At 49.3% G+C, this 16731-nt stretch overlaps 1 protein-coding gene across 1 annotated transcript in view; it reads left to right on the top strand.

The window, feature by feature from the left end:
• LOC144125533 (netrin-1-like) overlaps nucleotides 1-16731 on the top strand; it is a 159630-nt gene that overhangs the window by 136112 nt on the left and 6787 nt on the right. The window contains exons 3-6 of the mRNA XM_077659018.1: nucleotides 3764-3913; nucleotides 10424-10468; nucleotides 10893-10961; nucleotides 13997-14185. Coding sequence (XP_077515144.1) covers nucleotides 3764-3913; nucleotides 10424-10468; nucleotides 10893-10961; nucleotides 13997-14185 — 453 coding nt within the window. The remainder of the gene's footprint in view (nucleotides 1-3763; nucleotides 3914-10423; nucleotides 10469-10892; nucleotides 10962-13996; nucleotides 14186-16731) is intronic.

Raw genomic sequence — 16731 nt, 5'->3', positions numbered from 1 at the left:
TACCCAGTAGTCACATGAACCGGAGGTAATTTGTTCCTGCCAGCTATCGACCAGGAAAGCGATTTGAGGGGTGGCTGATATTTAGGCGCGACATCCACTGGCGGGCACAGGACTCGGAAAGAGATTGCAGGGGTTCAGCACGAGAAGCCTATCTTTGCTTTTTTTTCCGCTTCGTAATGCAACCTGCAGCACGTCGTTAAAACCGTTAAAAAAAATTGGTCGTAAGCGTCCGACCTGCTTCTTTATTTCTCATAACTTTCCATACGTAGAGCAACACACGGACGCATTAAACACGTCGTGCTTCGGAGCTATGCGAACGATACTCTTCGAAGCGGTGCTTGAAAGGCGACAAAGCGGCACATACAGAGTGTAAATACACGTGACCCGCCGCTCCACTGTTTCCATCGTCTCTATCAACTCGACAAGCATCTGCACTCGGAGAAAGTGCTCTAGCCGGCACTGACACGCCAAGTAAAAAAAGGCAAGGAAAGAGAACCGGGCCATTCCTTTGCACATCTTCAAAAGGAGGAGGAGGAGGAGAGAAAAGAGGGCAGGGGAATACCGGCACCGGGCCACGCGCGCAGGTCAACGCACGGAACAAGCGCGCAGTTCAAACGCATTGTTCGAACCTCGAGGGACGAAGCGCTGCTGCAGCGCTGGAGACGGTTCCCCATACACGGTCGAGACCTTGCACCGCCACGCTATGTATACGAGGCCTACGTAAACGCGTGCCTGCAGAGAGAGCGGAGGCCAGGGAAAGGCCTCCTAAATTTGAAGTTACGACAGCGTCCGCTCTCCGCTCCCTGCGATCCGCGCGAGAGCGGCGGCCAGCATGACGCTTTACGGTCTTGTTAGCCGGCTCCGAAGAAGACAGGTATAGGGGCGGAGGCGCGTGCGCCCCTTGGAAGCATGCGCGCAGTGTGACGCCAGCCCCGGTTTCGCATGGACGAAATGCGGCGAGCACGCGAGGCTGTCTGGCTTACGCGAACCCTTCTGGGATTACTTTCTTTTTTATTCCCCTCATTTTTCACTGCTGCTGCTGCGAGTGCTGACGTGCTGGGCGATTTCTGCTGCGAGCGAGCTGGGCCATAAAACCCGCGCTCGGAAGTTCGACCTGGAGAGCAGCTGCAGAGGAGTTGCCGCGAGCGACTGAATATCGCGACTGAGCAAGGCGCGCGCTTCGGGCTCGCATGCGCCAACGGGTATGTCGTTTTAGGCCCTTTTTCCTTAAGCTGTAATTAACGTGTTTACTCGCATATTGGTCGATACGTCGCACAGGTCGGCCAACCAACTTCGGGTACCAAGAAAAATAAAAAAAAAATGGAATGTTGTGTTTATTCGAGGAACGGAAGCCTCAAGCTCCTAACATTACATTAAGACTACCGGCGCACCGCATCATACGTATACGTTACGGTGGTACCGTGAGAAACTTATTGCCGAAAATGATGCACTTTCGCAGCGAGCGCGATTTCGACACTTCCTTTCGAGGAACGCTCGACAGAGCCCGCGAGACTACGGCGCATACCCTTGTGATGACCCCCATAATGCGCAGGTCCACACGGGACGGAGAGGCAAAGAGACACCGTATGGCTCAGTTTAAACAAACAGGTATATTCAATAATTACACATGATTAAGGTTATACATCAGAGGCTGGGGCGTCCGAGCTTACGTGCCGACGACTTCATGGGGGCGATGGAGTGGCTCCGGAGTTGGGCTCGAGCGGTTGCTGGCAGAAGCTGCACGCCGTCGGGCTTCGGCGCTGAAGGCCCTCTTGGCGAACGATGTCGTCCTCAGCTCAGACTGGACTGCATCCGTTTACATGTGCTTTTAAGCACTTGATTAACAAAGGACTAAGGGCGGTCATTTCCAGTGGCCCGCCCAAAGCATCAATTCTCCAATCCAAAATAACATGCGAGATGGGGACAACCCCTTGGGTTGGGCTTAGCCTCGAACCCAGAGTCTGTTAACAATACAAACTAAATAAACAACAAAAACGCCACCACTCTCTCTCAAGTGAGAGTATACACAGGCTCTCTCTTCGGAGCTAATTCACTAGCGCCTGTCTTTCCACATTCTTGGCGAGTACTGCCTGTCCGCCATGACAGGTGTCCGTCACGGCCCTTCTGGGAATGCGCTTTTGTTCACAAGGCACGGCGGGAAGCTGTGGGTGCCTTCCCAGCGATAGCCCACGTCGAAAGGGGAAGGAGGGAAAGAATGTTGTCTTCGCGGTAGCGCATAGCGTCGGCTGTGGTACGGCGCGCTCTGGCCCGCTGACAGCTCCCTTGTCCTGGAATGTGCCCGGGAGGGCCGCACCTGGAACGGCCACGCAAATTGGGGAGGATAAAGCCTGTTTCCCCGCGGCGGCGGCGGCGGGTCCGGTTGTTCTGGTCGTCACTCAAAGAGCATGGCTGGGTAATTGATGATGCCGCTGTCACGGCGGCGGGTCCCTTCGTTCTGGTCGTCACTCAAAGTGCATGGCTGGGTAATTGATGATGCCGCTGTCATCTGGGTCTCCGTCTACGCCGCGCCGTGGAACGCGGAACCTCGCAGCACACAAGGAATGTCACACCCTCGATGTGCGCCGCATCGTCGATGCAGGGGTGCACGGAAAGTTTAGCGTTGTTATTGCACGCGAAAAGGAGCTCTCATTGCCAGCGACATCGAACTCGCGTGCTACGGCGCAATTTTTCGACGCCTCTTAAACGACTACTGTTACCGATGTTCGGGAGACGTATGCCTCTCCGCGTGGCTCAGCGACTGAGAGAAGTTTCGTTTTTTCAACGAATCCATGTTCGGCGCGGTGACGGCTTGGTGCCGCGGGGCTCCGTGTATATCTTCCTGTCAACCTTGTCCGAGAACATTTTGTAGGCCTTTCTTGGAAAAAAAAAGCATCGCGTGAGATGCCTTTGCGCAGTAACGGTGGTAGCAATTGATATACTTCGGGAAGGCACGAAGGTGGTCTGAAGGCAATGCCTTCCGTAGCACGCCGACGACGTTCGCTGCTATTCTTTTCGGGTTCAGGGTTTGCTCTAGTCTTGATTCGCCTATTCATCGACGCTCAAATTTGCAGAGTGCGATTTTTTAAAGAAAAAAAAAACAGGCCGACGCGTAAGCGAGTAAATGCGGTATCTCTTCGCGATGCGCATGATTTTCAGAGCCCCATGGCTCATACAGATGCCACTGGCGAATGACGTTCAAGCTATGGGCATTCGAGAATACGAAAAGCAATAAGTGACTGGGCAGCTTTGGGCCCGGGATTTGGCTGCTCTTCCTTTTTCTGTTGTTTTCAAGAGAGTGTGCCCATGTTTATTTCCCGACTTAGCCTACGTCGTTAACTTTTTAAAACGGTGCCCTTAACACGTGACACGCCATTGTTTTGCACAGTGTCCGCGAACATTCTGCATATATCACTCTCAATATGGCCTACAACACAGAAATCGTGGTGAACCTCAGTTCCAGAATCAGAGCAGGATTGGCTGTGCTAGAAGTTGCGCATTTTGTTACCACTTGAAAAACAATTTGTTCTCTGTTATCTCCTACCAGTTTGACTATCAGGCAGACGTATATAATCATTAAATCCCCCTCCTCGCATGCTTGGTGATGTGTACTACGACTTAATTTCTGCGAAGCGTTAACCGCTGCAGTACGGTCGTTATTCTGAGCGCGACTGTTTATAAACTGCGCGCTGAAAGACGGCATTGTTTAGAGCGACATGGCTTTCCACATGATGCATTGACGCATGTCCGTGTGCATTGCCTGCAGCGTGCGACTGCCACCCGGTGGGGGCGTCCGGGCGCACCTGCAACCAGACCACGGGCCAGTGCCCCTGCAAGGACGGCGTCACCGGCACCACGTGCAACCGCTGCGCCAAGGGATACCAGCAGAGCCGTTCGCCCATCGCCCCTTGCATCAGTGAGCCATGTTTCTTAACACACTCTCTATTTCAACATCGCACATACCCTAAGATCTGTGAGAACAAGTGGCGCGCTTTTCAATCACTTGTTTCCTGCTGATAGGCGAATGCCCCGTCCGGCAAAGCTTGTACCTGTTAAGATGGCCAGTGGACTTCCGCCAGCATCAGGATTCGAACCCATTACCACCCGCATACTATAGGCGGATGTTCAGCCAGTACAGGTGATCGCAGTGTTTTGCGCAGCTGATATGGTCGGATACAACTCAAGAACTAAGCGGCACGTGCACCTCAAAGAAGCCTCTCAAACCGATGGCATTGACCTATTTTCGTGACGTCATGGTCGACAGCCTTGCACGTGCCGTGAACGCTAGCAGCTGCACACAAGCATGTGCAAGGGGTTGACCGCCGTATCGCCACAATAGGGCGACGCCATTGGTCGGAGAGCCTCCTTCAAAGGGCATTTTCGGCTTCGTTCTTCATGTGCATCCGGCCGGCTACGGGACCCCAATGCACTGTATACCTCTGCTGATGATTATCCAAAAAGTTCTGTTAATTTGCTAGTAACCAGAACAGCCGGTGAGCTGTGCGGTGTGGATCTGTATTGCGCCCCTACCGGCTGTCGATCGCAGAGAATTGCCATTCACACTATATGTAGTGTCCAGGACGCCACAAGTACAACAGAAGTGCCACCGCACGGCTCGGCAACTGCTTTGGTGGTGCACGATGTGGCCCAAGAACTTGAGGAGCGCCATCTCCGCTTGCCATCTTGTGCAGTATACAATATACATATACTTTTCCTTTTGGACGTCAACGACCTATACGAGTCGCTAAGTGCCGTACTGCGTTCGCGTTTTCAACGCTAACTGCACACTGTGGTGGTATAACGGGTTGGGCTCTGTTGCTGCCAGGACGTGAACTCACGCCAGCAGCGAGGTATTCGCCGGCTGAGGTACTTCTCTAACATCATTTAAGGTTAGACGCGAAGCATGCGCATCTTTTTTGCTTTGCGTCAGTCATTCGCGTTTCTTTGCGGTGACCTGCCATCATCGACCATTATTCACGCATTACGCCGCGTCTTCGCACCGAAGAAATGCGGAAGGCGAAAAGGGATACGAATATAAAGAAGGAAAAGGCGCAGCAGCGACAGAAACGCTTCTACACAAAAGAGGAGAAAACCGAAAGTATAAGAAAAACCGATTGTCGCTGCGCGCCGCCGAGCGATAGGAAGGGAACACGCGGTTGCGCGACGGCCACTCTTCGAGTCTTTCCCGCACCATTACCTCGTCTCCCCATACACGGCTTCTCCCACTCTTTGCTGGCAGTCCCTCTCCCTCCCCCCCATTTTTTTTTTTCATGCATCTCTTGTGCCCACCGGCAGGACCCAAGTGTCGTGAAATTTCACACAGCACGATCTCTCCTCGCTTCTCAGTGAAGTCAGGAAAAATAGGGGAGAAGAAAGAAATGTAGGTTGGGGAGGCGCGGGAAAGAAATGGGGAAAACGAGATCTCGAGCCGCGCGGGCCGTCGTCACTAGCGCGCCGTACATAATGCGAACCTCCAGCCTCAACCATTCCACCACGGCCAGACCACTTTGGTTGCGATCGGAGGGAAGAAATAGAGGGAAAAAATTGGGAAAAAAAGGTGGGGAACACACACCAACACGTTATGGGTAGACGTCCCGCGATTTGCTTTGGCTTTCTTGTTGCTGCTCCTGTTGTATACTTGCCCCGCCGCCTCTCCGCTTCTCTTGTGCTACGCGCTCCATCTTGCACGTTCCCTCTCTCTTGCGTTAACATTATGGAAAGGAACTGAGGCACGCGGACGGCAGAAGGCAAATGCAGACCATTCTCCTCCCCAGCCACCCCACAACTCATACTCGCGTATAAACGCGCCAACACATAAACACGTCGCGGTAAACAGCCGAAACCGCCGCCACCACCGCTGCGCTGCACGTTCACTCTTCTCTATTACGATGGGGACAAATATAACAGAAAAGAAAGTCTTTGGGAGGGGGCGTAAGAGCAGCGTTCTCGCCGAAGTAGGGAGGCAGACCTGAAGGTATTCGGCAAATTTGGCGAAATACGTATCAATCACACTTCCCCCACCTGCCCTCTCGCCACTTCCCGGCCCACCGCATTTTGCCCCCCCCCCCCCCCCCCCCCCCCCCTCTTCTCTTTCCCTTGCTCTTCAGAACAGCGTCCGTGCTGTACAGGCGTAGAGCGAGCTCGACGGACCCGAGAGAGAGAGAGAGAGAGAGCGTTACACTTCTGGCCGGCGGAGCGCTAAACGACGCAGCCAGAGAGGTGTGCGGAGTTTGAAGAGGATGAGGAGGAACGAGGCGGGAATGGAGAGAGAGAAAGGGAAGACGAGAGGGAGGGAAAAGAAATCATAAATCTACGTTAGCCGCGCGATTCGCTATGCGCAACTATTATGGAACACCCGCCGCCGCCACTCCCGGAATGCCGCTGCTGCTGGCCGGGCCGGCTGGCTGGACCGCCTCGCCTGTTAGACGCCTGCTCCGCTATATTGGGAGTTCCTTTGAGACCTTTTTTATTGCCGCTTTTCTTTTCTTCGTTCCTTTTTCTTTTATTTTTCTATTCCAATATGCGAGACCTCCTCTTGAGTGGCTGTACAGAAGAGCGGGCCGAGATGTCCGAGGCAAATGAGCCGGCAAATCCCAGTCTCGCACCGAGACGCTCCAGGCGCGAGATACGTCACGATCCGGAGGGTGCTGAGAGAACAGCGGACGGCGTAGATCAGCAGCGCTGCCCAGTCACGTGACCCGTGTCGACCACCACTCGAGACGCACTCAAAAGCGTTGGCACGCGATTTATGCTAACAGCGAGCCACTATTATACAAACAGGGGACTGCGAGAGTTTCTGTGCGTGTCTGCCACTTAAACCACAAGTTTTGATTTGAACCACGTTTTGATTTACAACGTCACTTTTTAGTTGCTAATCAAGCCTCGACATCGCGTTTTAGCTCAACCGTGCAGCGGTTCTGTGAACTGTACACGACTAAGCCAATTCGCCAAAAAGGGTACAGCACGCTCTTCCCTTAGCGGCAAGGCCTAATGCAATACGTTGCGGTAGGAGTTGCATGGATCAGCAACGAGGGAGGTTGAGAACCTGAGACCTTTTTCTATGCATGGACTCTTTAGACAAGTTCGTTAATGTGAGATATGAAATGAACTTTTCCATCTCTCATGCGACTGAGAAGTCCGATCGGTATCGCTTGACAGGGGGCGCTGGAAGAGAACCGGTGTATGAGAGGTACTCAGTAAGTCGCCCCTTCACTACTGTCTAAACACGAATCGGCTTATATGGGAGCGGAAAGAGATTAAGTTCATTAACACTGTTAGAGGACAGCCTACTCCCTTTTTACTCTTTTCTGTTTAGAGTGTAATGCATAAATGCATTTATGCATTTAATGCATAAATGAATTCTTCTCCTCCCCCTCGTACATTTCGCGTTCGCGTCCGGATACTGAGCCCCGGATCGAGTTCTTTGCTGCTGTGGTTCCTTGATGCCAGCGTCGCTTTTGTATTTTGACCTGACAGATAAGGCTCCGATGTGATGGTTACAGTATTGGACGGTTTCATGCCTCAAGTACGCGAGGAAAATGCTGATTTTCACAAATATATTTCTTGGAGTTGCTAAACTGAGCCCATGGCCTCTCAGAATGGTGCCGAAGTCACCACCTGTTTTCCTTAACAAACGACTGTTTTGACAAGGCGCGGCTGAAAAGTTAGGTGGGTGGATAGAATTAGTAAGTTTGCGCGGATAAGGTCACCGCAGCTGGCACAGGATCGGATTGATTGTAGAGATATGACGGAGGCCGTTGTCCTGCAGTTGACTTATGATAATGATGACAGCGACGACGGATATATTGTCGACAGGGAAGTTATATCATATTCTCATTTTGAGAAGAAGTGCTGTGTCATTAATGCAGAAATGTAATTTCGGCCTCCGGCTCGTACTTTCTTGGCTTGCGGAAAGCGGCCTTTTTTGTGTTCCTCGCCACAGTCGTCATCGGGTAGGACACGCGGTCGTAGGAAGCCGCCAAGTGCTTTGAAACGCCTCTCGAATGCTCTTTGAGCGCCTATGTTAAGGTTTTAAGTTGTTAGCAAAGGCGCGATTGCAGTACGTCTTATAGTGGATGGTCACGCCATACCTGTGAAGGAAGCTATTATAGAAGGGATGATATACAGGGTGTTTCACCTAAGACTTTACACAATACTTAAAACTAGGGTTTTTGAGTTAGAGCAGCGCTTTGTTCAGCACAACACTGTCAGCGGTGTAGTACACCAGAATACAGCCAACTAGCAGGCTTGTTAACTAATACTGAATATTTAACTTTTTAACTATTGCTGTTAGACTCTTTAATTATTGAGAGGCGTGTAGTCCGCTGTAATACCCATATCAGTGTTTAGAACTTCGAAAACGCGGTTACCGTCGGCGCTGTGGCCCTATAAATTTTGACTATTTCGACAAGTTACGTGCTTTGCATGCAAGCGTCTAGAAAGTGCAAGTATTCTGGCGCAATGCAGCCAAAATTTGTTGGGCCACAGCGCCGCAGGTAACTGCGTTTTCGAAATTTTTAAAACTGATGTGGCTATTACTTACGGTGGGCTACACGCTTCTCACTAATTAAGTTGCTAACGTTAATAGTTAAAAACTTAACTATTCAATGTTGGTTAACCAGCCTGCTAGTTAGCACGTCATAGATGTATTCTGATGTAGTACACTGCTGACAATGCTGTGCCGAAAAAAGCGCTCTTCAAACTCGGAAAGCCAATTTTTAAAAAGCCGCGGTGGCTGAGTGGTTATGGCGCTCGGCTGCTGGCCCGAAAGATGCGGGTTCAATCCCGGCCGCGGCGGTCGAATTTCGATGGAGGCGAAATTCTAGAGGCCCGTGTGCTGTGAGATGTCAGTGCACGTTAAAGAACCCTAGGTGGTCGAAATTTCCGGAGCCCTTCACTACGGCGTCTCTCATAGTCGCTTTGGGACGTTAAACTCCCACAAAAAAAAATAAATAAAAAATGTGTAAAATCTTAGGTGAAAAACCCTGTATTTATAAACATGCAACGTGTGTATGCTTGCTTTCGCTGAGATTCACGGCTTAATTATTAGTTAAGCACGTACGCCGCAGCGGTGCCCAAGTGGTTGAGCATCCGCCTCGCATGCGGGAGGTGCGGGGTTCGATCCTCAGTGCCGCCGGTTACCTACCGGTGATACAATGGGTACAATCTGGTCTGGTGCTCGGCTTATATAGGATGAAATGCTTGGGAAATGGGACTTTAAGCCTACCTTGAGAATTCTAAAACACCTTGTGCCATGGCGCTCTTCGTCCAAAGGTGCCCTTGCGCCATAAATATCCATAATCATCATCAGTTAAGCACATACGCATATGGCTCATGGGCTTAACGTCCTAAAGTGACACATGGGCTACGAGGGACGCCGTATTGGAAGGCGTGTTCCGGAAAATTTCGACCACTTGGGGTTCATTAACGTGCTCTGACATCCCACAGTATACACGTGCCTCTAGCATTTCCCCCCATCGCCTCCATCGAAATGCGAACGCCGCGGGCGGTAGCAAACCCGCATCTTTCGGGTCAGCAGCCGAGCACCACAACCAATTGCTGCCGCAGCTGCTGTATTTAGCAGCATATCGTAAGCATAATTTAGTACTGTATGTTTGCGCTTGGCGACAGTCTTGGGCAAGCTGTACGAACACCACATCATAACGGGTACATTAAAGTCTGAAATGGCTTCTTTCCGAAGAGAACGTCACTTTTCGGCATAATTCGCACCAGCGGCGACCCACTTTCGCCAGGTGCACTGGTATCAACATGCGGTCGGGGAGAAAGAGACCATTCCGAACTTTCATTTGAATGTAATATCTCGCAGTTCAACGCAACAAAAATGGATGCAACCACGGAGGCCAAACATGTTCCCATACCTCATATCAGAGACACCTGAGATCACAGAGATCATGAGATCACAGCCCATTCAACGTGATCGAAGGCAAACCAATATGATTTGTACAATTCCATGTATATTTTACAAAAATGGATGCAACCATGGAGGCCAAACATAACCCCATACCTCGTATCAGATATATCCGGTACAGCTCATTCAATGTGATCGAAGGCAAACCAATATGATTTGTACAATTCCATGTATATTTTGGCTCATTGCAAGCTTGGGCGAGAGCTGACCGCGCTTTCAACACTTCTCGTTCAGTCCCACGATAGATGCTACCAACATGGTAGCGCACGTCCTCATGCTGTTGACCACTCGGTAACAGTCTTCTTCAGTAGCAGACTACTTGCGAACACAAGAGACGAGCTGTTGCGCCACAGGGAAGAAATAACTAGATCTTCTCTGGTAAAGCCAAAGCATCGGCATTGTTATTTCTCCGCGCATGTGAAATGGCGTGAATCGTACACAGTTCGAACGAACAGAGAAATATTAGAGTTTTAAGAGCAGTTTATTTTTTCTTCGCAGAAATACCTGTAGTGGACCATTCACTTATGGCATCCGGAGGACCTGGTAAGTGCTAACTGTCCCACTTTTTTTTTGTTCTCACTTTTTTTGGCTGGGTAAGGAGTGAAAAAAATGCCTGCGCTGAGCACGCGAGACTCCGATAAAAGGAGGATTCTCAATCTGGTTCGATGTTGGCAGCTACAGAACAACAGAGACCTTACTAAAATGCTTGCCAATTCCATTGTTGCGCCAGACGGTAAGAACTCCGCTGCTCACAACGGTCATCTTTCAATGAAACGTTAAGCACCTGCGATATATCGCTTTTTTCGTGACTCACTTAACGTGATACGGGTTCAAGGGCCGAAAGAAAAAGAAAAAAAAAACACGCCCCAAATCGGCTCATTTTCTTGCATCGGAAATGTTACTTTCGAGGAGCTGGATTTCCGAATCCATTCACCTTATGATGAATTGAATTTTTGTGTTTGCCCAGAACAATGCTCGAAGTGCAAAACGACGACAAAGAGAATCAACCAGAGAAAGTACTGCAAGCGAGATTTCGGTAAGTTGTTCAATTTTCTTTTTTTTTTACCTCAGCACATCGTATACGGTACATCATGCTTAGCTGCCTCTCAGCTTTCAGGCAGCACGCACCAGATCAGTTGACAAGCGTGACATGATAGTGAGGACGAATCCCTGTCTGTTTCCTTCATGGATTTTATGTTTGATTAAGGCTCATAATGTTTCAGTCAACACCTTGTCATAAGCATGCGGAAGGCGCACTACGTAGTACGGGTGTCATCCACGAATGGCTCGGGGCTCGAAGTAACAGCCTACTGATCACGTGTCTTCCTGTGGGTCGTTGTTCCTTTCTCATGCCTATAAGAGCGCGTTGAGTCTATCAGTCAGCGGCAAACGCTGTCAACAGGCACTCACGCGCACCGTTCTAGTACTAGCTGGGGGCTGTGCGCTAGGCTTGGCATGCGGGTTATACCGGGTGTTTCAGAATTATTCGTTACGAATTTTTATTTTAAAACCCATTAAAGATGCACGATCTCCGCAGATCGGTTGAACGGCAAGGTGGACACTATTTTCGTGAGATATTGCAATTTAAAAACTAGTAATTCAATTAGCCAATTAACTTTATAAATGTTACTTTTAGAGTGCAAGAATATATTGTGAAATTGAAGGCCGTTAATGTCGAAAGTGAGCCAAATTAAATTTTCGAATCGGTATCGTGGTTCATATCGCCGTGGAAAACTCCAAGTTGGCTTTCCCACGTCGCACATTGATCAACTAACTGTTGCTGGGTGAGGTGTCATCACGGAAACAATGTCTGAATCTTCTACGTCATAGAGCGCATGAACTGGTTAAGTATTCAGTGCATGGAAATTTTGAGCGGCGCCATCTGATCAATCTGCAACGTCAGAAAGCCAACTTAACCAGTTTTCAAAAGCGCCTATATTCATGCTCGATATCTCGAACCACATAATGCCGATTCCGAAATTTAACAGACCGAGCTCGCCTTCGACACTGACAGCCTTCAAGTTCGAAATATATTCTAGCGCCCTAGAAATAAAATTGAGCAAGCTTTTAGCTATAATTAGGTAATTAAGTTTTTAACTGCAATCTATCACATACATAATATCCGCCTTGTCACACAATTCACCAGTACAGAGGGCACCAACGTATCTTTCGCAGCTTTTAAGAGAAAATTTTGCAACGAATAAATGGAAACACCCGGTATATTGCATTTTTAGCAGTCCATAAGCGCCAGAGCTGCTTTCTGTAGCACACGGTAGAAAATGCGGCGATTGGTCGTATGGCGGCTTAGCGCTAAAAAATGTTTGCACTCGGCAGTGTGCAACTTCCTTCAACAACGCTCTCCGCGTGCGTTACAGGGCGATAGAGACATCTTCCCAGCTTTATCGCTGCCACTGTCAATCGCAGCGTGTTGGCTCAAAAAACAAAAGAGGAATCCAGACCTGGAGACCTTACATCCTTGTTAAGAGAATTTATAAGCATTCCGTGAGCCAGGATGTGCCGGCAGCTTCTGAAAAGCGCTCCGTCCCGCACTCGGAAAAACGAACACGTAGGAGGCCTCCTTCTCACGAAGATCACAGCTCAGGCTCTTCTCGCTACTGGCATTTCAGCAGCAAGCTTTCGTCTCAACAAAAAAGTAAGAAGGAAACGAACAAATAACTGCCAGGGCGAACCACCAAAGACAGAGCGGAGGCCCTGCGCTCGGGGAAGAGAGGAGTTCTGTTTTTCCTTCCTGCGATACCACAAACTACTGGTTCTGGTTCTTCTTATCTAAAATCTCGCGGGAAAGGAGACTTTACGAGAACGAGGGTGCGCGCAATCTGGCGTCGTGTTGGGGCTTTATCGAGGGCCGAACATGGAGGGGGTGGAAGTGAGTAGTGGGAGGGAAGCTTGCTCTGGAAAGTACGGCAACGCACGCGCCTGCCTGGTGCGAAACCGGGCGGCAGCTATGAACAGTGGATGAGGAGGAGAGCATGGGGCAACGGGAAAGGGGGCACCAGCCGCATGCCCTGATCCGTACGCTCCTTCTCTTCGCCGTGGCCGCCCCATTGGTCGCCCTTGAAAAGCCGCTACGAGAAAACGGCGAGTCTTCGTCGATAACAAGCCCAATAAAACTCTCCTGGGGCCTTCGTGGCTTGGCCGGGATGGAGCAACCCCCCTTGTCTCTCTTCTCTGCGCCGAAGAACAAGCCTGCGCAACACAAATTCCACGGCGGGTCGTAAATAATAAAGGCATGTCGCGGCTACAAGTTGACGGCTCGCCCGGGCTCCAGCTATTCGTGCGCGCTGTCGTGGAAATTTGTGCAACGCGGAAATTTCACGCAGTAGATGGCTTCTGCTGTTGCTTTATGCAAGGCGGCAAGGCGAGAGAGCATATTAGATCATCCAGTTGTCAGTTAACGAAGTCGTCCCAGATATCTGAGACAGAGGACCGATGTTCAGAGAGGAAAAGAAGAAAACTGCCACAACGGTTTTGAAAAAAAAAACAAAAAAACAACAGGTGACAAATTTTACCGCTGTAACAGTTCTGATCAAAAGGTTAGATACTAATTATCATGGGACAGGCACGACGGTTGTAATGCAGCAGTCCTGTACTCACTGAAGTTTATTTCTATATCTTTCTCCGCGGTGAAAGACGCGACCAGAATTTCACCTACCAGAAAAAAAAATGCAACAAGAAAATTAGGCCAGTATAGGTATATAACCGAATGACTCTGACGTACCATAGTGTAGACTAGAAAAGCACGGGCACCGCCTCATTAGTCTACTCCATGTGGCCTTTTTACCGATAAGTTAACACGTCCTCAGCCATAAACGTACTGAAAAGCATTTTGCTGCGCGCAGGCACGAGTCCCTTCTATTTTTCGCTTCACTACGACTTCCTGAAAAATCGAAAAGATATGAAGCGTCCAAGCCATCCCTACATCCCTTCTTACTTCAAACTTAATGCGCGAATTTCTAAATGCCCTCTGTCATAGAATCGCCGTGCTGAGAGCGGTTGTCTGTGGCGACCGAGTGACTCGCGATGACGCGTGGCCTTGCTGTGCTCCCGCAGCCATCCAGGCCAACGTGCTGTCGCGGGAAACCGTGGGCACCTGGGTGCGCTTCAGCATCCAGGTGGTGGACATCTTCAAGTACGGCCCGTCCAAGGTTCGGCGCGGCAACGACTTCCTCTGGGTGCCCATGGCCGACCTGGCCTGCAAATGCCCCAAGCTCAGACTCAAGAGCAGCTACCTCATTCTCGGTGAGCACACTGCTCCCAGTGACAACACCAGGTCCCACGGATATCCGAATCATAGCCAAATATCCTAACACCGTTGACTACTTGCGAGAGATGTCCGTGGCACGTCCTTGTTTTAGATGTCCTCATACATACATTATCTATTACGGACAATAACTTCATATCCATTCTTTTTGTAGAGATGTCCTCACAGGTTATCAGGTGAATGTCCCGTTGGGATTATATTACGGACATTTACTTAATCATGTCTCACTGGCTGTGCATAATGTTCGCGACAAAGATGGCAGAGTGGACGCTAATGTTTTTTTCTAATAGACGATATCTGCAGCGTGGTCCACTCATTTTCATTTCTTGTTCGAGTCATCACAAATTCATAATCGAATGAAATAATAATGATTTACGTGCAAGAACCACTGGCTCCAAAAGAAGGGTAGATTTGGAGTATATAAACTCGCCGAAATTGTTCGTTCAGTGGATATATCTGCTCAATATGTTGGTGCTTCATGACTTCTGGTTTGTAGCGTTTATGCAGCCTGATCTGTGTTTCGCATATGCTTGTTGTTAGACATGTTTGTCGTGAAAGCGTGTGATCCTGTGCAGATTTTACCGATAAAATTTCAGCGCTGGGACAAGCAGCTACACTGCTGTAATCAGCTGTAGTAATTTCTTTTTTCGCGTCTAAATCGCAAAAAATGTAAATGAGGCTTGCAAATAATTTTCACGTGGCCCGAGCAATTTTTCTCTTGCGCCCATAAAAATGCCCAGAGAAATTTACTGTTATTTGACCAAGAGCCAACATGTCCTTGTTAAGGCCGATGAAAATCCTTCGGGACTTCAACGGATTTTCCTTGAATACCGAAGGTGCGGCTAAAAAATGTGACGGATGTCCGCGACAGGTTCTCCGTACTTTCTGGGAATATCCACATGTCCTTTCAAAATTTCGCAGGGACATCCCTTGGATGTCAGTGTTGTCAATGGGAGGTCACTCCGTCGGATCTTGAGGTGAAGGACTACAGACACTTAATTTTATTCCGTTTTATTCTTTTAACTGATGCGTTAGATATTAGATATATGGATTATCGCGTGGTATTCAGCTACGTCCGCTAAATACATTATCTTTTCCTATGCTGTTTCGTTTTCATCGATCGAACAATGACTGTGACATGTAGGTGATGTTTAGGTCACGTGATCCATTACAAAAACTGTAATATAATCGTGTATATGTAGTTTTAATTCAGTACAACACTTCAGCCAGCCTTTTTCAAGGCCTGGAATAACGAAAAACGGCCTAACAGCAATTATATAGCCGATTGTCTATGCACCACTTGACCTAACAACTACATGTCGTTAGGCTGGTGAAACCGAAATAACATTAGGAAGAAATCAAATTATAAATTATTTAGCGGATGTACGTGAATACCACGTGGTGCTCTCTGTATACTAATGTCTAACGCATCGTTTGAAAGAAGAAAACACGCAAGCAAAACTTTCGTGTCTTTAGTCCTTTAAAGGGCCCCAGAAAGGGGCTCGCAATAAAGTTGTGATATGTCTGGGATGTTAAAGGATGCCGTTTCATAATTATCCTCCAGCAAGAATTTATTAAACGCGTTTTGTGGAAACTGAGTTATATGCAAAACAAATTTAAACTTCGCGCCGTTCCCTCTCCTCTCGCACGCCAAAACGGCGGCGCTCCTGCGCCGGCTTCACCCACTCGGCCCCTCCACTACGTCCGCCTTTACCTCCGCTGGCTGCGGCGCGCGCGTAGTGGCCGCGGCCGTGGTGGCGCGTGACCCCTGAAAGAATATGGCTGTGATAACCCCTGGCTGCTGACGTCAATTGCACGACGTGACGTCGTATGCCAGGTTTTCGCGCGAAAGCCCGTCACCGCGCGTCGCCGCGAGGTGCGAAAGCGGGAATTTTTTAAAAATGTATTGTAAATTTCCCGCTCGCTTTTGAGGTCTCGTACGCGGCACGGACGCTCGGTGGCCTGATATCTACATAGTGCAAGCATTTTAAAGCCAAGCTCAAACACCCCTTTCTGTGGCCCTTTGATGCATTGTAGCATTGGGGCGGTCGCGCTTAGAATTACGAGGGTTAAGAGGATATCAGCAGAAGAAAGACGCGTGTGTTCCATAGTCTCGTGCACCGGTGTATCATGTGCTCTCACTGAGTATTATATTCAACAAATTCCAAGGAAGGAAGAAACAAAACATTGACAGATTTGTCCATAAACCCGCCTGTGCCTGTCATGACTTGCTGTTCACCAGATACCAACTTCGCCTTTTGCAGTCACTGTGGTCATAACATATGTTTTAAGGCTTTGTCGCCTGAACGTTGCGCAGAACACAAACGTATTAAAGTCCTCAACTGGTCGAAACGTCCCCATCCCGAGCACAACGTCCCTAGTACGTTTCGAGTACGTGTTCCATGCGCCCCTCGTGAGGATGTTCCCAGTTCGGTCATTGCTGAACAATGCAAGGATGATAATTTCTCAAACATTCTGCAAACGTCTTATCGAAGGACGTTATTTTGGCACTGAACTCAAGCTA

This window comes from Amblyomma americanum, chromosome 3, assembly GCF_052857255.1.
Source record: "Amblyomma americanum isolate KBUSLIRL-KWMA chromosome 3, ASM5285725v1, whole genome shotgun sequence".
NCBI classification, from domain to species: Eukaryota; Metazoa; Arthropoda; class Arachnida; order Ixodida; family Ixodidae; genus Amblyomma; species Amblyomma americanum.
This window is presented reverse-complemented; position numbering and strand designations above follow the sequence as displayed.